This window comes from Ammodytes marinus, assembly GCF_949987685.1.
Source record: "Ammodytes marinus genome assembly, chromosome: 3".
Classification (NCBI taxonomy): domain Eukaryota; kingdom Metazoa; phylum Chordata; class Actinopteri; order Uranoscopiformes; family Ammodytidae; genus Ammodytes; species Ammodytes marinus.
In genome coordinates this window covers 31,580,614-31,603,092 of record NC_137232.1, presented here as the reverse complement: position 1 = coordinate 31,603,092, position 22,479 = coordinate 31,580,614, and the positions used below count along the sequence as shown (strand labels likewise).

Here is a 22,479-nt window from a genome sequence, read left to right as displayed (position 1 = left end):
AAAGCCAAACAATTAAATAAAATTACGGACTGCAAAACCACAAATAAAAATCTTTTTTTTTTTATATATACAAAACAAATATACAAGCTTTTCATACATCCATATACATGAATGGTTTGGTCATTTCTTCTTACTTAAAATTAATTTGAATATATATTTATATATATACTGTATATATTTACATATTAACTTAAAATTTTCTCATACCCAATGCAAGTGGTTTTTTCAGTTCATCAGCCATTCCTGTTACCCACTTACGGATGTGATTGACAGCAGTCCAGAAGCATTGGGAGGTGGGCCTCTGTCAGCAGGACGGGAATGGCAGAGAAACAATTCCCTGGCCCATCCCTAATGTAGCTGTCACTCCTTCCTTCATCTCTCTCAACAGAATTGGCTTTTTTCTTTTCTTAAGTGAGAACATTTGACCCAAAAGGATCCTGCACAAATAAACAGTTTGGTTCCTCACAAATACAGTTAAGTGGCGGTTACCCATCAACTTTTCCAAGCAAAAGTTCTGTATTAACAAATATTCTGTGTTACATACAAATACTGATATGCACAAAGAGCTAAATTCATGAAAGAAAAAATAATATGTACAGAGTTGCAGCATAATAAATGGGATACACTGTATGCAATAACTTAGATTTCAGCCAGTTTGATTATACATTGTGGTTCAGTAGAGGCCAGGCCGGTTCACAGGTTAAATAGAGAAGAGGGGATGAACCTCTCCCTCTGCACACACCATCACTTTGTTTTGTAGCCATCGACAGCATTAGCATGACTGTCTGTCACATTGTTCCATCGGTGACAAACTGCGATAGAAAATACAAATCCTTACAAACATTGTGTTTCTTTAAAGCTACTTGTGAAACAAAACAGTGCAATAGGTGCAAGCGCGCCAGTTGTTGACCCTGTAGTGGAGCTGATTGGATGGATCGCTATAAGAAGGGATTTGTTGAGGAGCCTCCGGCTGGATATTGTGCAGATGGAGCAGCACCCTGGGAGGAAAAGGAGAGGGATACAGAAATTTAGGATTTAAAGACAAAGGAAAAAATTAGTCCTTCAGCCATTATTTTAATATGACGATGAGCTGTTTACCTTTAAACCAACCATTTATATTGATTTCTACGAACTGAAACAATAGGGATAATGTATTCAATGTCAATGACCTAAACGGAACAGTTGGACTGCATAATCTCCATCAAAAATGTTTGCTCATGAGACCCATCCCCATTCATTATTCTTACCCCCCCCTCCCCAATGAAATCATGCCATGTAGAGTTCTTACTGACCAGGAAAGGGTTGCTAGAGATCATGGGGCCAGCCATTGCCTGCCCAAAAGAATTCACCACAGGCTTGGCCTGGCCATAGGCTGGATATCCTCCACCTGAGAGACATGTACAAAACAACAAGGACTACTTCACTAATGCCACACCAGAAAGAAATTGCAGGACTGCAATTGAAATTTTAAAGAGATGAAAGTGCAACAACATAACATCTACTCAGATGCACATCTAAGCTTGACTTTCTCCATAGATAATGACACAGATTTGCCTCCATGATCTACACACAGACACACACCGTTGGGTTGCTGGGGATATGCAGGAGGCTGAGGGAAGGGAGCCTGGCCAGGAAAGGGTTGCTGGAAGGTTCCACTAAAGCTGGTGGGGAGGTTGTAGGCTGCAGTGTTCCCAAATCCAGAGGGCATACTCATGGAGCCTGTGCCAAATGATGCTGCAAAAACAGCAGGACAGCAACTGGTTAAAGAAATATATGCAAGACGTCTACGGGTTCAACATCATAACCTGAACTATCGTTTGTATATTTTTTTTTTATTATGACAAGGGTTTCACAGGACATTCACTTGTCTAAAAAACATTACATTAAACAGAAGTTGCCGTACATCATGATGAAAAAAAAATACCAATCAAATACTTAGGTGTTATTTATGTCAGCGGTTTGTGTTAGCATTAAACCAGAAGTAAACGTTTAAACAACTAGGGATTACAGAGCAGTCCACAAAATAAATAAAAATTAAATAAAATAAAACTTCATTTCTCACAGTAGTATAGTATCACAGTCCCTGTAGCAGGGAATAAAAATGGAGGGATTGTCTGAACAAGAGAGGGACATGAGGCTTCGACGCATGCAGTAAGTGGAGCATCAGCGTCTGATCTCTAATGACCACACCATTTCCACACAGTGCAACAAGTAGAGTCCAACAGTGGTAAGAAAGACTGTCAGATCAGATGGCAACTGAGCAATTCGATATCTAGTATAAAATGCCACAACCGATATCCATTTAAAAAAATCCAATAACTGGAAACAATTTTTTTAAGATTATTTTTTGGGCGTTTTTCGCTTTTATTAGACAGATTTGGAGAGAGAGTTGAAATGGGGCGAAGTGGGGATGACATTCAGAGAGCCTGATATACTGTAATGAGGACGCTCTAACCACTACACCACAAGCTAACTGGAATTGATACATGGAATCGTTGATTTAATATGCAAGAATTCTTTAACCGAAGCGCGTCTTACTTTGTTTATTAAATCGGATGAAGCATTTCAAGACACTGACAAGCTAATGGATGTGACTAGATCATATACATCACAGTGCAGTCAGTTAGTGGTAAAAATTGTATATCTTTAATGTCAAAAAGGCAGAAGAGAGTGTATGCTTCTTGACAACTTATAAAAAGGAAAATGTTTAGGAAGTCATTATCAGTGAATTTACAGGAACCCAATAGAAGGCTCAAGGGGGCTCTGCCTTTTTCAATACAATCCTGCCATTTTTAAATCATGATGAAATGACATGCCGTCACTGTCTCCATACAAATGTGGAAATTAGCTTTTGTTGTGTAAATCCATGATTACACAAGCCTTTCCCTTTTTTAAACTGGTATCCCATTGTCCTCTAATTACTGTTCCCGTCACACTAACATAGCTGAATGTTGTGACTATTTTTAGCTCTACAACATTTCCCTGATAGATTTGCTCAAGGAACAAGAAGGTATTGCCAGAGCTAGGCACAGGAGAGCGAAAGGGAAGCACAGAGCACAAAGGAACCTACCAAAGGCGGGAGAGGGGGTAACCCTGACCGTGAAGATAGCTCATCAAGCCTGTCCAGCACGGCAGGAGCAATCAAGAGACACAACTCAATCCCTGTCACCTAATTTCCACAGTGATCAATATTATGTTATGCAATTTTCTTGTTATAATTAATAATAATTGATTGGATTTATATAGCGCTTTATTTCGATGTTGTTGACTCAAAGCACTTTACAGGGTTCCAGGTTCAATTCGTTCACACACAGTCATACCGGTGTATAATTGTCTCTTCCACTTCACTGACGGGTTGTCTCTCTGTGTGTGGCCCTGATACTTATTAATTGTCAGCCTGGGCAAAGGTTGCCACTTTGGGTGTCCAAGGGGATCTAACATATAATACACTCATTGTACGATAATGTCGCACAGCTGTGTTAAAGGACAGGATATTAAGCTGCGTAAATTAATCTTTTGAATAAGCTGATAAGGGACGTACTCCTGTATATGTACACACACATATTAAAGACACACACAAACATATGCATAAACACACCCGCTGCTGCTGCCGCTGCCACCGCCATGTTTGGTGCTCTGCCGTTGCTCTGGAAGGGGTTGGTGGGAGCTGCTGCTGGGGCAACTCCAGCAGCTACAAACGGATTAGTGGACTGAGCTGTTGGGAGAGGGGAACCAGGTCAGTAAGGAGGGTGAAACAGAATGATAAAGTGCATGACCTACATGTGTTAGAAATGAGAGCTTTGAGTCTTGGGAGGATGCCCCATTTTAACATGTTGATATCCACTGTCGGGGATCTCCAGCGCTCCCACTTCTCAAAACACAAGTCTTCTCCAGTTGATGAGTTATTAAGCATTAGTTACCTAAACCGTAAGATGATAACCTTCTCAAAAGGCATATATCAGTGATTCTTGAGAAGCGGGACAAAAGGCCGTCTTCCAATATTAACTGCTGTTATGTTTAAAAGTAAACATATTTAAAATTGTAGATGTTATTAGGGATTAAGAATAGAATGTCTGGAGCACAAGTATCTCCTTAAATGTAATTTTATCATTATTATGTCAAATATATGACACTTGTTATCTTCTCATGACGTCCAAAACAGTGTGTCCACAGAGAAGGGATCAATCTTTCATATGCAATAAAACCTATTAAAAATGTACTTTAATGATTAAAAAGAGCTTTTCTCACCAAAAGCAACACTAAATAATCTCTCATATCAATAAAAAACTGTTTTTCTACAACACATTCATGTTTTATAAAAGGTTTCTAAGTGGTGGGACACTTTTTGTCACCACTGTCAGACAATCCATTAAAATGTAAGAAAATCAGCCAAAATAAGGGGCAGCTGTCACTATGGAGGACTTCTTGTCACATTCTACTATTTTTCCAACATTGCACCCTGTTTTGTCCCACTTCTCAAGAATCACTGATATACATAGACATGATTTCTTTCTAGAATGGAACTTGCTATGGACTGACATATCCTGACATATCTCAAATCAGGAAAGTCTGCGCGATCCCACAAGGTTAAAAAAAAAATGTTGCTGCAGTATCCAAACTGCTGAATCTAGCTTTTAATTACCTACAGTGCACTGCGCCTCACCCTGGGGCGGTCCATTGTTTCAAGTGTTTCTTTAGTGAGAGATTTTCAATTTTGGAGCACAGTCAGCAGCACATAACCAGGAAGCTGCCTCCAGGGTTCACTCACCTCCAAAACCTTGAGCCATACCAGGCAGGCCCTGCTGTGCTTGTGCTGCTGTCGACACCCCGGTTTCTGGGCCAAACATTCCCCTGCGGCGAAAACAAAGTCAACACAGAAGCGTATTAGTAAAAAAATCAGACCGATCCTACTGAACAATTCTGTTTGTTTGGACTGTGGTCACTGAATGTTTTGTAGGTTGCATGCTAGTTTGGATAATTAATAGTCAGTATTGAGTTTTAAATTCTTTAAAAAATGTATTTAGTTCAAATCTAAATTATTTTAACTATGAAGGGAAATTAAATGTTAAGACCATAGCTATGCGATGTAGCGCACATTAATATTAGAATTAAGCAATTGAAAAGTTGAGTTCTGATGTTCTTCTGCATTCAAACAGTTAGAAACAGTTAAGATAAACCTTTAAGCCTTCCTAACCTTACACATAACATTACGACCAACATAGAAATGTATAATCATTATGATAGCGGCCGATATCCAAAACCCAGATATCGGAATCGGATCGTACTGAAAAATAGTGGATCGGTGTGTCTCACCCGTGTGAGCTGCTGGTGGTGTTGTAGACGCTGGTGGTGGCAGGGGCTGGGGCACCAAAGACGGTATCAAGCTCAGCTAGAGCAGCATAGCGGTCCCCCAGTGACTGCACTGCTGCCTGCTTCTGAGGCACAGCACCCACTCCTGCTGCTGCTGCGTTGGCTGAGCTCACCCCACCAGGAATACTACCTCCTGGAATAGAAGCACAGAACAGCCGAGCCAGTTTCAATCCACCTCAACTAATCAAAGGAGGAACACATTTTAAGTACAAAGAAAAGGTCCGTAGGTAGCTGCAATATACAACCTATTACAGAATATGGGGAAATCATTAGGACATTTGCATTTTTCTAGCACAAATATACAGTTTATAACATGAAGTACAGTTTGTAATATGAAGCACAATTCACAGACGCTCGAGTGCCACAATTGTGACCATGTGACATTCAAACTCACGAGTGAAATAAATATATTAGAGTTTTTTTAAAACGCAAGAAGGTATTTCCACCATTTTATAAATCAGTTCTGTTTAAAAGACACTATGTCTGTCCCTGCACTAGGAAGGCGACTAAAATCTACTACTTTTGGTCAACCTCTATCCCTATTGAGATCTATGAAACAGGCTAGGCAGGAAAAGTTTACCTTGCTCTGTTATGGCAGAGCTTAACCCGTTATCCAGGTCAGCCAGGGCTGCGTATTTATCGGTAGGGAGGCTAGTACTCTGTACAGCATCTCTGCCAGCTCCTGTGGAGTTACTCTGGGAAGAGGGACTGAAGGATCCAAAGTCAGCACTACACGATTTGGGGAGGTTGTCAAAATTTGCAAAATTGGCATTTGCCAATCCCCCTGAGGCGCTACCTGCATGAGAGACAGAGATTAAATAGTCATAAGATGGGCAGCCATTGTTGGTTTGGAGTGAGTATCAGCGTTAGAGAGGGAGATAAGAACGGACAGTAATGTTGGAGGGGAGTCTGGATACTTTCATTATCTCTAGGGTAGGTCGCAACTCTGCACTAAGCCTGCTCTAAATAAGCCTATGAAGCTCATCAAATTAGCATTTATTTGAGGCACATGATGTGCAGACCTGCACTGGTGCCTATGTTAGTTCATTTCTGCACCAGACGGTGGATCAAGGGCGTTAGACGAAAAATTACACAAAGTAGTATTAAGAGAAATATGGAAAACAACTTGATATTTCAAGAGAAAATATATGTGTTCTGCCACCATTCTGTGGGCATTACTGAGCTCTGAAATTAATAGTTACTTTCAACCGTATCTAAGGTTGTGACCATAAAACAAAGAGTTCCTAAACATTGGTCATTGATTCGTTTGGGCAAACAGAAAAATATAAAGCGTACATTTTTTATTTGCAAGAAAGTAGGCGTTTTTCAAGAATGTTTCCTGTAATTCCTCATATGTTTCACATTTACTCAAGTGTGAAAACCAGGCTAATTCAGACACTTCACCTCTGCGTAATGAATTTAAGATGGCTAGCAGATGCAAATCCTGAACAGTTTCAGGCAAGACTCCATGAGATTCTCTGGGATACTGAGACCTTGGTTAGACCAGATGTGTTTGTAATGCAATGAAAAGGATTAATACATCACACTATTTAATACTGAGCTAACTTAGACACAGCACAACCTGTGTGACCCTGAAGGGGAGAAAAGGCAATTTTAGTAATGACACTGAAACCACCACAACAGTTAAATCTCAACCAGTTTTGCAGTTTTGCATTCCAAGGAATATTGTTTGTATAACTACCTTTAGTTTAGGAAAAATGCAAGTCTGCCAAGAGCGCAGGGACAGGTACAATCTTGTATATTTGCTCATGGTCAACACTTTTTTCTAAAGAAGTAGGATTCCCAAACATGCTGAGAGATCGAACAAGAGAATAAGCATTTAAAGAAGAGTTTACCATAAGCACATATAAACTAAGCTTCTCTGAGCAGTTGTCTAAAAGCTTCTAAGGAATGATACTGTAGTTGAAGTTGTGCTTTGAGAATAGCTGGCACGCCGGAAACTTGTTAGCAGTCGTTTCCCCAACACCTAAACCTGCACCTGATGAAATCCAAAAGCTTGAATCAGCAAATATAACTATAACCTTTCTTATATAAATCATTACTAATTAGGTATCATTCATTTTGCATTGTAACGTTCCCATGACTTTCGATCGAAGCTTACGATCACTGTTTTCAACCAGTAAGGTTGCCTGCAGCGATTCAGTTAATCACACACAAAAATCGACATGCTGACACACACACACACACACACACACAATACATCCGGAGAGAGAGAGAGCGAGTGACAGCGAGAGAGAGAGCGAGAGCGAGAGCGAGAGAGAGAGAGAGAGAGAAAGAACGAGAGGATCTGGGTATTATAGCTACATATTAAAGGTGGTGGAAAGAGTGAAGGCTTTTAAGAGGACACACCCAGAGAGAGACTTACTGTGTGCACCCAGGAAAGGCAGAGCTGGGGCAAACTCACCCATACTGCGGCTGGATGAGAGCACAGTGAACGCTGGCAGCCAGAAATAAAAGAAGGGATGAGCAATGTAAGACAGGGCGGACAAACAAAAGACATATAGAAATAATATATATATGAAAAAGCAAGAAAAGTCAAAACAATTCAACTGATGCTGAAGCAAAGGATGAAAAACACATGGAATGGAATGGACAGCTTAGGCCAGATAGCAAAGTGTGTGAGAGAGGGATTATCTGACAAAGCAGAGAGAGAGAGCGAGAGAGAGAGTGTGAGAGAGAGCGAGAGAGAGCAAGAGAGAGGAGCTTTATCCATCAAGCAATGTGCATACTAAAGAGATCACTGTGCAGCTCCACAATAATATAGTTATCAATGTTCATCTCCAGCAGAGGGCACTGCAGTATAAAGCGTGCTTCCTGACACTAGGGGGAGGAGGCTTGATTGTATGTTTCTGTTTATTTGTATGAGTATTTGAGAGAAAGAGCAAAGTCCTCAGGTAAGCCAGACAGCCACTTACTGCTGAGAGCAAATACTAGAAGTTTGCAAAACGGCTATCCTGCTTGCTAACTGTATGAAGGGCTCAGAGAGACATATGGACCAGAATGACAATATAGTCTAATAACTAAATCTTATAATATGCTGTGTGCTAACAGCACCACAACAGTATAAACCTAGTTCTATCTATATCCCTATCAACATCTAGCTAATGAGTGCACATTGATCTTAAAGCATGTTATGGTATTTTTGTATTGTAATTCAGCATGTTACTTTTTATCATATCGATACAAACTGTTTGTCGTTGATTTATCACACACATGGGGAACAGTGTGAATGAGGCATTTGCTATCGAAAAAAAAGCTTTCAAAGTAGGTCAAAATAGTGATATGCTACAAGTGGCGCCTGGAGTGAGTGCTTCTTTTGTGTCTGCACTGCTGTGCACACAGTACTTCATGCTTTGTCCTTTGAGTTTCATCAAATGGCTTAGGGCACACAACAAGTCAACATAATGTCAACATGTATTCATGGCTACAGCCAAGGACAAAGAGTTGAATTGTTTTGGAAATCAGAAATATATGCAGACATTTATAAAACAAACTTAGATTTTGTTGAATGTTTTGGTTATAAAACATTTACACCATTGGAAACAAATGCAACAATCTGATCTTTCAACTCTGATGAACAAATAAGTGGACAATACACATGTGGAACGGTTTGGTAAAAAGGAGGATATGAGATACAACAGTTAGAAAAAACATAATAGAAACAAACAATAGAAATGGCAACAAAAGTGGTGTCTTGACAAAAGAACATGGCTGACCAACTGCATGTGAAAAGGTTGTTTGTGTTATGTCAATATGTGTACAATCTCAATGCATGTGTTTTAAAAAAAGGAGTAAAGCAGCTTAGGTCTTTATGTTCATGTGATTTTGTGATGTGCTATTGTCTGGTGAAGAGAACTTGCTCTACCTGTATTTGAGGGATGGAATGGGGCTTGGGGTGCGGAGGGGAAACCACCTGTGGACCCAGACGTGCTCCCGAATGCATCAAAATTAGCAAAGTCTGCATTTGCGTTGGCATTCTGTGCTGCTGGAGGTGGTGTGATGATGGAGTTCAGACAGGCAGATGAGTTTTTAAAAAAAAGCACAATGAGAGGAAAACAATGGGTGAGATAAAAATAGAATGGATTTAAAACATATAATGACTAAAGGGCATGGACTGCAAAACAAATCACATGTGCTCAATATGAGAGATAATCACAGAGTTGTGTTACATAAACAATAAAACGCACTGCGGCTTAAAGGGCAGGGCATGATAGTCTGATGTTCATCAGCTCCCATGAGATACTGTCTGCACTCCTTGCCGAGCACACAGCACAGTGTGTGCATAGCACTAGACACATTAGAGGTGTACGTCTGTGCTGGTGTTTGCAATGTGAAGACATGCAGAGGCCACTTCAGTCCCTGCATTAAGGGTGAGTCTTGACGGCTCTTTTCAGTGGAAATGAGAAGACATTGTCCTCCACGGGAAGCAAACATTAACAGCCCCATCCCCATGTTACAGGCATTAGTAACCATGGAAATGTGTCTGTCAATAGCAGTTCCAGTACTATTCCATAATGTATTGCCATGTTTTGCAATTGTGGACAAACATGGCTGCTTATTTGTTATACATTCTGAATGATACTGAATCCTATACAATTCAGATGGTAGTTTTTTTTTAATAATTTTCTCCAAACAAATTGAGGGGATTTCACCAAAAGAAAACTTTAACCAGTGACAAAAGCAAGACTGTTGAATGAAAAGATCTATGCACTTTGCACTCTATGGCATATCATTTGATCCACCTGTTAAAGCTTGTAAAATAACGTGAACACAACTACTACTTCCACATTTAAAAAGGACAATATCATCATTACTCGAGTAATTGCTAATTGTTTTGCTTTCCCCTGCTTTACAATGTTTCTGTCTTCTCAACAGCTGAAATTCACTTCAGTGTTAAAATTCAAACATGTGAAAGATACCACGGATGCTTCAATGCGTTGTTCGCCTTTCAAGACGTATTGCTCAATCATTTAATGGGTCTGTTCCTTACTTGTGTGGCTGTTGAAATGTGCAAAGTTAGCAAAACCAGAGCTGGCGTTTGCATTCATGTTGGGTGGGGCAGCAAAGATGTCTCCACCCAGGTCACTGAGGAGATCAAACCTCTTGTCATGGAACTGCTGCTGCTGCTGGTGGGTGTGTCCACGGCTCACCACGGGAGACTGATGGAGACAAAACATCCATATGTCAAAACTGCACATATATTTGGTGGCCAGCGATATATAAAAATGTGTGTCTGTTACGTCTGTGTCCTTAAACAACTCCTTAAAAACTTTTTTTTTTTTTTTTTTTTTTATTCCAGCAATCATGTTGAGTGAGATGCATTGCTGCCCCGGAAGTAGCCTACATGCATAGCATTACAGTTATAGCCTATTAAAAGCAGCAGCAGGTGTGTTGTAATACATTGGATTTAGGGTGTATTCACACATGCCGTGTTTAGTTCGGTTGAAACGAACTCAGATGCACTTCTGCCTTCGGTGCGCATCTTTCAGGCAGGTGTGAATACAGCAATCGCACTCGGGTGCGGACCAAACAAACGCTCCGAGACCCAGCTGAAGAGGTAGTCTCGATGCGTTTCCAAACGCACTCTGCTGCAGTTCGTTTGTGGTGTGAATTTGTTCGGACTCGATCCGACCCAAATGCAGGAGGCACTGTGCCTTTTCTTTCTTTTCTTTTTTAATAAATAGCCGTCAGCTTCACATTATGGGATAGTGTTGTTGTCGCCATTGTTAGGAAGATTAGTTGTGGTTTGACCGGGAGCCCAGAACAATATAAATGCTGAATGTGTTCAGCGATCAGCGATCAGATGAAGGAGAGGGGCGTCTCTCGCACAGTGCCAACAGGTTCACGCTGCGCAAGAAGTGTGTGTTTTTATTTTGCTTCCCATGTACGGGACCGTCAATACTATCCCTGTGTCAGTTTGGAGCTGAACTGCGCCGACCCAGCTGATACACAGCTTAATCAGCTGAGTGTCAGCTTGAGCCTATTCTTCTCGCGTGACGCGCATCCAGCACCAAAAATACAGTAAAAATTATGTTTCACATCGTAGGCTACAAGCCACATAACGTGGCATTGACATAAGGCTACACATTATGACCATATGAAACAACAATAATTTGATGTTTTTCCTCTTTATTTATAGGTTAGATGTAGGCCCTTTTATTATTTTTAGCCCCATATTATATCAATGATATGTATTTCGCAGTTTAAACTTCGTGCTTCCTGTTTCTCTCCACCCCAGAATGTCTGTCCAATGAATGAATGACCTCAGATCACGTGTGGTTTTGCTTCGTAATGCTGGTTCACTTGCAAAAGGGGCAAAATGAAAGTGGACCACACCAAACAAAAAAAAAAAAAACTCTATTTGGTCTGGACCAAAGCAAGTGCACTAGCGGACTTTCCCAGTGTGAATACACCCTAATTCACACTTGACAGTTCCCCCCGACACCAATAGCAGAGTCATTGGTCATCTTTTGACTGTTAATAGTAATTGATTATTTTATATAGTGCTTTATTGGAGGTCATTCAAAGACACTTAACATCATAGAAAATCATACTTATAAAAAAAGAAAACACAATACAGACAAATTAAAGATAAGGTTTGGAATGGAGTCAGGTGTAATTATGCTTTCTTAAAGAGGTGAGTTTTGAGTTGACATTTGAATGAGTTTATCTAGTCTGAGATGCTGATGTTTGGGGGGAGGGAGTTCAAGAGGGTTGGGTGCAGTTACATAAAATGCTTAATGTCTGAGTTTAAAAATGCATCATGTCACTTTAGACATATTTCTAACATTTTTTTTTGTAGATAATGCATATTTCAATAAATAAAAAGTCCCGATACACCCATCAACAGTAACAAGTATTTATATATATTTAAGGGTTCAAAAAAGTACATTTTCTCAATATATATTTTGGGGATTTAAAAAAAAAAATCGTCTGATTAAATCCATATCGGTCGGGCCCTAATGTCTACTACGGGTCTGCATTAGTTAGGGAAGGATGATATCCATCTCAGTAAGTATATTTAGTCATTACTACATAAAACCTGATTAAAAATTATGATGCTAAAAGTCATCAATTCATTCTTATGCATTAGGAGATTTCACACCATTTGATTAATCTCAATAATGAATTATTTAATTCCAGATTTAAGATAGGATCCGATTTATATGAACTCATATTATAGAGTTTTGGAAATCACAAATTCAACGTGTGTGTGTGTATATGTGTGTGTGCACTTAATAATTCTCACCTGATTGGGTGGAGTGTTCTTGTTGAGGTGTAGGGAGGGGGCCGACTCCCCCAGCAGGGATTTGAGTGGTCTAACCTCTGGCGTGCTGCTGGTGCTGCTGTTTGAGGAGCCAGAGATGGAAGCATGGACGGATGCCACTGCCTTGGCCTGCTCAGCGGGGACGTACCTTGGAAACAGTTCACATTACATTACACTTCATGCCAAGTACCTGTCAATAATATATCACCAAACAAAACTAAAAAGAAAAGACAAAAAAAATTCTACCAGATGCTCTGATTAATGGTATAACACATTTTAGATATTCCAAAGTAGGTGTGCAAATCCAAATGCTGTTATCAACAAGGAACGTTTATTTAATTTTTGCAAATTGTGATGTGAATAACAGCGCACACATAAGCCATGGTTCTTTGAGTCTTAGGGCTATAACATTTGTTACATGAATGTGTGTGTGCGTGTTACAAGACAGGCCTATGTGAATGAGTGAGAATGCCTTTATGCAGCAGCGGGTGCACGTTGAGACATGCACAGCTCATCATTGCTTTTATTTTGGTCAGACTTAAGAGACTAAACACTATGAAATGACAAGAGCAAAACTAGACGATGAAATAATCTATTAACTATTAGGTGCATATTCTAAATTAATTTCTATATATCCAGAACACTGTTTTATATGAATCATTTATTTATGGAAAGATTAATTTGTCATTTCTATCAATATAACATTATATAATATGGCACGTGTTTGTCTATATCCACCATTAAGTTTTATTTGTCTGCTTCAGTCATTACACAGTTATAATGCTAAACATCATACATATTTTAGACACAATTTTACCTAGAAAATCATGGAACGACTACAAGATGCACATACAGTATCGACTGCAATGAACGCTTATGTGCATTTAAAGAAAGGATTCTGGTGGCCTGCTCCATGCTAACTGCTTGGAGCTGCCTGTGAGACATTCCAAGGCAGAGGGAAGAAAAAACACAAAAGAAGAGCTGCATGTCTGCACAGTGCACCCTGCCAGAACATTGTTTAATATCTTTGCACTGCCAGCTGAGCTTACCATCTCTTCTTCTCATATTTTTCTTGAAGGAACTCCTTGACTTTCTGCGGTTCTCTGAAGTCTGGTATGGAGGTGGTTCTGTCATCATAAAGGCCAAGCCACGTCGGTTTACACACCTGGAACACATATGAGTAACAGAACCTCATTTTTGGAAGAACATGTAGCACACAAGGTTGGTTAACCTTCATATTAAATAATTAGCCATCAGAAACTTACGACAAAGAAAAAATTGTGCAGATTAAGTTAAAAATCAGCATTTACAAACGTATGTTTCAGTGTGGTTTTCAATGTTTGGTGTAGCGGAGTTGGCCCCACGTTGAACATAGTCGCTTGGTGAAAAATCTGTTTTAAGTCTCACCTTTCTCTGGCTTTGAGTTTGGATAACATTCCTAAAGTATTTGCCTAATCCTATAAAGAGAGATTTATAGGCAACATGTGTGTGTGTGTGTGTGTGTGTGTGTGTGTGTGTGTGTGTGTGTGTGTGTGTGTGTGTGTGTGTGTGTGTGTGTGTGTGTGTGTGTGTGTGTGTGCGTGTGTGTGTGTGTGTGTGTGTGTGTGTGTGTGTGTGTATGTGTGCACTTAGGGTGCTGCATTGTTGAAGAAGCAATGACGCTGTAACAAGGCTCTCATGTCGTAGATGGGTTCTGCTCCTGTTATTTCCTTTGTATGGCTTTGGTGCACATGCACATAAGCACAGCACATAAGCTCGTAAACTCAATATTTCTTTCCAATAATTAGGATTTTGAAAATTCAACTGTTGAAGTGTCTTGAAATATTTTCTGTGTCAAGTGCTCTGTGGAAGAACGAAAAGAAACATGAGGGGAGTAGTATTTATATAGCAGCCTTGAAGGATGTGTGCATCAGCTCCAACCTTGAATCTCTAAGCATGTCTGCTCGTCCCTGCCATTTTGCAACAGCTTTTAATAGGCCATGCTTCCCAGGTGGCATTGCTCTATTTCATACTCCGTTTACCAGAAATGGATCCCGGGTGATTATGCACTTTCATTGTCTCTGAGGGGGTACAACTATGTGGTGCCACACTAACTGTTTAACTGTTAATACTCACCTCAATTTATAACCATCTATGCAATTAACTTAATTTATCTATTCATTCTATGAATACTATGCAATATGCTTGAAAATGCAATAAGGAAATTTGCCATATCAATATCTGCCAATTCAATATTTATATTACTGTGGGATTAAAACAAAAGTTAAATGTTCCAAAATCTCACTAAAATATCGCAATAACATAATAAATACTAGTTTGAAAGTTCTTGAAAGGTCTCGTTTTCGATAACTCATATCGACAGTCAATATATGACAAAACAGTGATGGCATAGCGAATAGCTAAACTACACAGGCCGTCTGTAAAGCAAAATCAGCCAAAGCAGTAGGAGACTTTTGACATCAACTGTGGCAGGCCAGACCGTCTCCATCACAGATATATCTATGGTCTCCATGCTCACCTCGTTTCCATGTTTCTGTAGGAACTCGATTTCCTGTTGCGTGAAGGTTGTCATGGAGATGGACTTGACTCTGTGGGGTGGATTCAGTCCTCGGCTGTAAAAAGGTGGAGAAATGGAAACGGGGGTCAATTTAATTTGAAAGACAGTGGATCATGATGGCAGCATGTCTGGACATACTTCAGATCACCGGGGCCATTTAATTAGCAACTAGCTGACTGGCTGGCTGGCTGCTGTGCCAAGCTGGGTGAAGACAGCATTACTGAGAGAAATGACAGATGCAAATAACTGAGGAGACAATATAGTGACAGGAATTTATTAAACAAAAAGGAAGAGGGTGAATCTTTTCAAGCTGCCATCTCCCTTAATATAGGAAACCTCCATTATAGAGTAACACTCATTAGCCCATACACAGTCTTTCGTAATTTTTCTGAAAAAGGTCACAGCTCATGCCACAACAGCCTAAATTAAAAATGCCCTGCCATCTGTAATGGTAGAAAAGATCATTAGACTTTTAGCTCCAGACATGCTTGCCAGAGTATATATTTCCCTTGGCCCACCAGTATGTGAAAACGTATGTAGTGCTGGCTTCAAGGTCGCCACCTGTTTTGTGAAGGTGACCAATCAGCATGCAAGCAGGATATTTCAACTGCTACTGCTGAGCGCCACAGCCATAAGAACAAGGAAAAGACGGCTAATTGCTTTACAATCAAAGAGTAATATTTCCAATCAAAACATTTTTGAGCAGGGCATCAGAATATTTAATACATCCCCCTTGAAGTGTTTTATATCAAGGCAACATGGAATGTCTCCAACATAAAAAAAAAGAAAAAAAAAAGAATTAGGCAGCTGTTCCTTAAAGGTGAAGTAAGCGATTCAATCGATCTTTATTCATACAGTGATCACTTACATAATGTGTGCATTTCATAAAGCAGATCTCTCAGTCTCCTGCTCTGCATGTAATCGGCAAATAAACTTATTGGAGGATCCCGAAATTAATATCCAATCACAAGAGAGAACGCTACACACGGACACCCGTCTCACTGCCGGTGCACGCCAGAGCAACAGATGGGTGAATGTTTATGCGCCTACAATGGCGGAGCAGGTAAAAATCCTTCCCAATGTCTGTTTTGATGGTTTTTAATCATGTTTTATCACACCGACTTATATGAGATGATGCTAGATAACTCGCTGCTTGAAGACCGCAGTGCACTAATGTGGTGACGTGAAGGGACTGCTAACTGCAGTCAGTGACAGGAAGTTAGCTAAACTGACCATTCTGCTTACTGAACCTTTAACCATTCTTATACACCCTGTTGCTTACACCACTGGTTAAGCCACACTTTGCTGTTACAGCTCTTTAAGCAAATGGGTTGACCTGTCCTGCATGTTGTAAACAGGGCATGGGGGCATTTTGTCCAGAAATGAATCAAGGCAGCACATTTTCTGAGGGTGAAGTCTAGTCGTCACTACTTAATTGAATTCTTCTTCTTGACCCCCTGTGATGTATGGATGGGGGCCGTTGCCATCCTGGAAACGACCAATTTCCCATTAGGATAGAATGGTTTCATCATAGGATAAATGAGCTCAGTGGAGGGAGTGGAGGATTTTGGGGCTGTACTGTTCTATTGGTGTAGGTGGCCACATCGACTCACTGGACCTCCAGAGAATATGGTGAAGGATGACTCACATAATCATATCACTTTTTATCCACATCTCTGTAGACCAGTACACTGAACGCTCAAATATGCATTCATCTTCTTAATGAAGGATTGATGCACTGCAGATCCACAACAATATCCCACTCCATGAAATTCCCATTTAAACATTAGCCAACTGAGGGGTCTACGTGACTGGATGTTTATTCTTTAGTTTCCTTCACCCTATGACTTGCCTTTTCTTCTTTCGTGATATATTTGGAAGCATAACATGTAGGTTAAGTGTCGCCAATTATATTAACGATATGCTCTGTGTGGCACCTGTGGCCCATCCTCAAGTCACGCACATAGAGAACTACTGCTGCACTTGGAAATAAGATCCACAGTAGTGTCACAATTACAAGCACAATGCTAATACACAATGAAGAGTCCGTTCCTGAAATACTAGACAAGACCGCTAAATTATTCACTGCTGTAACCCCCTTACAGACCTCGTTTTCTCATCACTACCCATTCTTTACACATCAACCAATCAGGATGGCTGGTCGCGAAGTGTTAAAAACAACAGATATATTTATAGAGGTTATCGCGGAATGAAGTAGCCACACATTAGTGCGCGCACACACGCGTACACACAGTTAACTAGCTAGGTCAATTCACATTCAAGGAACACGATCCAAAAAAAGCAGATGCATACAATGCCACCATGCTTCTTTAAGAAAGCTGTACTTGTGCTCTGACTCAACCATAGAGCATATTAATATCTGTGGGAACTACAAGGGCTATTTCTAGGAGTAACATTATCAACTTGTGCCCAGAGTCATGCAATGCTGGTCAGAGTTGGTTAAGGCTAAAATAATAAGGCCAATTTTTGCAAACTGTTATTCTCACAGTTTTCAGTTAAAACTATCTGAAGCAAATGTGTGATCTGTAGAATAAACAGAAGATAGAGTGAGTGTATTTGAGCGTTCCTGTTTTCCCAGCGCCCTGAGGTGGGTGAGTGATCAGATCCTAGTCTCATGAAGATGAAAACTAGGTCAGATACAGGGGGAAAGCTCCATCGCCCTTAAGGTCTAAATATATGAGCGCAGCATTTGTCACATGTCAAATTAAGACCTTTTGATACTGGTGGTAATTTTGTTTATTTTTAAAAATGTGGGATATTTTATTACTTGGTTACTTACTACACTTTAAATGTGTTAACGTCATCGTGTCTCCCTACCTACCTTGTTTCATTAAAGTTGTTTTCAGATTCTTATCCACAAACAGGTGTATTGCAAAATTGCACAATTAGTCAAACTCTATTGCTCAGCCATAGTTCCAAAGGTCACATCACGTCATCTACATGGTGAGCATGGGTGTCAGAATGATTGCACATATTGCTCAGTAAAATAATAATGACCTAAGTCGCTACTGTGTCATCAGACCAGAAAAACTCAAACTAATTTGCATAGTGTAATAGCTCCGGGGTAAGAAAAAAAAAACTGGCAATGTTACGTCTCAATAGAGAGGAAGGGGCTTTTGCACAATCCTTCACTTTGTAGCTTTGAGGCCCCCGACAACAAAGGGTGCGTTTTAAACCTGATTCAACAACTCTCGTTAAGTACATTTCACGACAAAGAAAGAATGCAAACATTTTTATTCTCTTGTTTCAGTATACACTCAGCATGTATATAGAGTAAAAGCATTGTCAATTTTAACCCTACCACCCTAGTGCGTCACAGGCAATTCAATATTTAGAAACAAATCAAATGTCAGGGGCATGGGGAAAAAACAAGGATGCTTGAGATTTGTAGTTCAAGTCATAGCTGTTAACTTGCCATTGACTTATAGTATCCGGTAGACATTTGATGTGACAGTGACACCTCTTGTCTTCACTGTTGGAGCCCAGTGTAACCAAGGAACACAACACATGCTGAAGTGGGGTCACTTCCTGTCATGAGCAATTCTCCAGAAGAGAGACATTGTTAAGTTCTTGTTCCTCCTGGGAACGTCTCCACCTTCATAAGGAATGTGTTTAGATAGCAGATTCCAACTCAACCCATTAAACAACCGCAACTATGGGGTAGTGCCCCTGTGATCACCACTCAACAATCAAACACTGCACCAACTCCAAATGAAAACAACAAAAAGTGCTACTTTTGTGCTTATAAAATATATGTTTCAGTTGGTAATGGTAAATGCAAGCTGTATCTGTGTTGAGGGGTATTTTGATTCACTTTCCTTGTAGAAGCTGTCAAAATAAAGCAAACGCACATTATTCACAAAACATTTCTAGTGGATACTCAAAGAGACAGTACGCAAATTCAAAACAATATAACAAGTCTGAGCATGAATCTCTGAGCACTCTCTGACATTGACTAAAAAGGGGAGAGAGACAGAGACAGAGACAGAGACAGAGAGAGAGAGAGAGAGAGAGAGAGAGAGAGAGAGAGAGAGAGAGAGAGAGAGAGAGAGAGAGAGAGAGAGAGAGAGAGAGAGAGAGAGAGAGAGAGAGAGAGAGAGAGAGAGAGAGGGGCAGACAGTGAGTGACCTCTATGCCACTTCCTGTGGCACATATGACAGCACACACTCCTGATGTAGCAGCAGCAGAGTGGGGCCATACCACTTCCTGACACTACAATCACACCAGGCTTCCTGTGTACAGCACACATACACCAATCCTTTCAAAAGCCACACTTTTCTGTTTTCTTAACTGTTGAGAAGACTATGGCCACTGAAATTCTACAACATGTACTGTCTTGATTAAAAAAAATGGGAGTGAGAGAGACAGCAGGAGAGGAATTGTGATCTTGAGCAATAAAAGAACCCAATTAACTCACATTACATAGACTTTAATACCACAGGGTGAGAGCAGATTGGAAATCCACAGTGGAGTCCCCGCAGACCGACTGGTGAAGTTAAAATAGAGGGCAAATTTAGCCCATCATTAGCAAACACGCCATTAATCGCATTCTTTCCAATGCTACAGTAAATTACCTTAACGGCCCTAAAAAAACAGTTTGAAAAGATTCAGGTCACAACAAACCTATAGTCAAACAAAGGCGCCATGCTATCCAAGGCAAAGTCTTAGGGGCAAACAAACAAGTGTAAAACTGTGTCAAAGAAAGAAGACATCCATTCCACTGTCGGCTGGAAGGTCATGATGAGCAACAAACACTTTCCCTTTTTCCACTGCAACAACATTACTATAGACTAATCATTTTTCAGACTGAGATGGCAGCAGAGTGATTTCCATAATAAAGCATTAAGAAGTCCCAGACAGTGCAGCAGCAGAACCGGATGGCTTTATTGAGTTACCTGCAAACAAGCCCCGGCACCAGTTTACTCTTCTTAAATGTTTTCACTTTACAAAGGCTTGTGATAAGTAAACAGAATTGACATGTAAGGAGGTTAAACTAGAATGTGTGAGCAATAATTGGACAAAGAAAGGATTCTCCGTTTTAAAAATGTTGATGGAATGTTAAAAAGCCTTCTGCTGCTGCACAGCTGGAGAACTGAAGTGCATGGTTGTTGTGTTAGCACTATGATGCATTAAGGCGTAATGTGCTTTCTAGTGAACCAAATGTCAACACACCGGAGAGCAGTGTAAATGATCGTCAAAAGTATTTACTATGTGCAGATTATGCACAATGTCATGCAATGCAGATAAGGTGGGGAAGATAATTCCTCCATCTGTGTTATAGGTCAAACTGTCATTTGTCTGTGCGATAAATCAAAAACGTGCAATACATTGTTTCTGCTTTATTCCACCACTTTTTGAATTTCTTTCTAAATGATGCCAGCATCAGGTCATCTACACACAAAACTAAACACAGACACATTTTCAGCAAACAACATTGATTTGACAGCTGAAAGAAGAAGTCGAATATGCTTCCTTTATCCTAATCACAAGCAACAAGTTACACAATTGCAAGGCAAAAGTGTAAGTCAGGCAAACACTATCTAATAAAGTCACAAGAAACTTACACTATCAATGATCTAGATGTGTATTTGAACAAGTTACTGACTGAGTGATTTCTCACAATAGGTCTGGGTCATCCGATTGTCATCAGTGAAAGTCATGCTGGTATTTTCGACAGTGAACATCTGTTAGAGAGCGACTTGTGTAATACTTCTAAATCTGATGCAAAAAAATAGACAGTCGGCGGATAATAGCATGACTGCATTGCATGGTCCACGATCTGTCGCATCACACAATGATGTGGCATTCCCACGCCCAGCCCAAGTGAGTGTCATCATTAAAATATTGCAACGAAATGTATTTATTTAAAACGATGGAGTATTATAACTTAAGGTTAGCTATAGTGTACACGTTCCTGGATTTAACTCCAAACCTCGACTAACATATCCTAGAAACACTTGCTCATGTGTCTTTTTAGAGAGGGAGGTACACCCTGCCCAAATGAATGAGCTCAGTAACAGGGTGGTGCATCCAGGCGTTGCCAGCAACTGGTAGCAGCAGCTGGCTACTGGTTTATCTGCAGACCTTGCTTGCAAGTGTCAGATAAATTCACTGGCTAGCATTGGATGCTAAAGTTAGGTTAGCTAGCATCTGGGGTTGGCTGCTGCTACGTGAGCTGGCTGAGCTGAACACTGACACCCCGTGTACCCCGCCCAACACGCCGCAGCGAGACAATGTCAAAAAACAGCTAAACTCACCCACACTGACACAACTGGGAACCTGCCCGCCGTTAAACTAGCGCTAATCTAGCTGCCTTGGGTCGCCGCGTGTAGCCGAAGCGTACCCAAAACCATAGAGCAAAACGTTAAACTGTGCGCCATCTCCCAAGCAAAGGTCACTCAGCAAACGTCAAACTTACAGGATGCCAGAGCAGGAGGTACACACGAAGGAGCCCACGGTCATGTTGGCATATGTTGGGCCGCGCTGGTCGCAGTCAAAGCACTTTCTGTTGGGAGTCAAACTCGTCATTTCTCTCAGCATCTTCAGGTGTTTCTCCTCTTGTTTTCGTTTCGCACTGGCCGCCATGGTAAGGGGATATAGAAAAGGCTTAAATAAAAACCGGGGGAGCCTAGGGGGACACAACAACTAAAACAAAGGGCTGTGCTTTCTTTAAACGGTTGCCGACCGGTGCTAAAGGCAGAGTGAATGGGTAGGTGGCGGCTGTGTTGTCAGGGGGGGCTCGCGTCTCCTAGCACAAGGAGGTTTGAGGCGTTGGATCACGTTGACTAACGGAGCAAGAGGTTTCCGGTTGTCTACTTCCGCCTTCGTTTAAATCCCGTTATGTAGATCGCAACGCCTCTTTTGGGGTCAGGACAGGACCACAGGACCAAATATGAGCCTCTTAAAATAGATATGACCAGAAATGTTTGCAGCATATTCTGGTTTGATAATCTAAATATGTCTAAGACATTGTACATTACTATATCTAGTGATATGCGATAATGTTGCTCTTAGAGGACGTTCCCGTTTGAAAAATTAATAATTTCGAAGGTTTGAAAAGGAAATTAATTATCTTGTCTCTGAAATTAGTTATCTTTGTTTATAGTCATGACAGTCCAAAGACCGTTCGTTCTCTTTCTTTAACTTCACCAGCGCCACAATGTGGATTAGCACTGTCACTGCAACACGGTGGGGGGCGATCACAAGGACATGAGGGTGTGGAGAGGGGTTAACGTTAAGTAAT

General features: G+C 40.6%; 1 protein-coding gene across 3 annotated transcripts; it reads right to left on the bottom strand.

Annotated features, from left to right (window-relative positions):
• Positions 1 to 44: 44 nt before the first annotated feature.
• agfg1a (ArfGAP with FG repeats 1a) lies at positions 45 to 21,969 on the bottom strand. 3 transcript variants are annotated; one of them, XM_080052382.1, is made up of 13 exons: positions 21,655 to 21,969; positions 15,177 to 15,270; positions 13,708 to 13,823; positions 12,641 to 12,806; positions 10,382 to 10,550; positions 9,257 to 9,376; positions 5,951 to 6,166; positions 5,314 to 5,503; positions 4,769 to 4,851; positions 3,599 to 3,715; positions 1,582 to 1,734; positions 1,293 to 1,387; positions 45 to 998 (listed from the first exon to the last, which is right to left on the bottom strand). In XM_080052382.1, exons 1-13 carry the CDS (start codon positions 21,819 to 21,821, stop codon positions 939 to 941), a joined length of 1,746 nt encoding a protein of 581 aa, XP_079908508.1. In that variant the 5' UTR covers positions 21,822 to 21,969; the 3' UTR covers positions 45 to 938. The 3 variants fall into 3 exon arrangements, with proteins under 3 accessions (XP_079908508.1, XP_079908509.1, XP_079908510.1); XM_080052383.1 differs by having other exon boundaries at positions 9,257 to 9,373; XM_080052384.1 differs by lacking the exon at positions 5,951 to 6,166.
• Between the last annotated feature and the right edge of the window lie 510 nt (positions 21,970 to 22,479).

Bases quoted from the DNA above. Each gene is read 5' to 3' on its own strand.
- agfg1a (XM_080052382.1), bottom strand. From the start codon at position 21,821: ATGGCGGCCAGTGCGAAACGAAAACAAGAGGAGAAACACCTGAAGATG. The intron at 5,504-5,950 runs GTAAACTTTTCC...CTTCTATTCCAG, and splicing joins CTCTGCCATAACAGAGCAAG to GAGGTAGTATTCCTGGTGGG. The intron at 999-1,292 runs GTCAGTAAGAAC...TTTTCCTCCCAG, and splicing joins TCTCTAGCAACCCTTTCCTG to GGTGCTGCTCCATCTGCACA.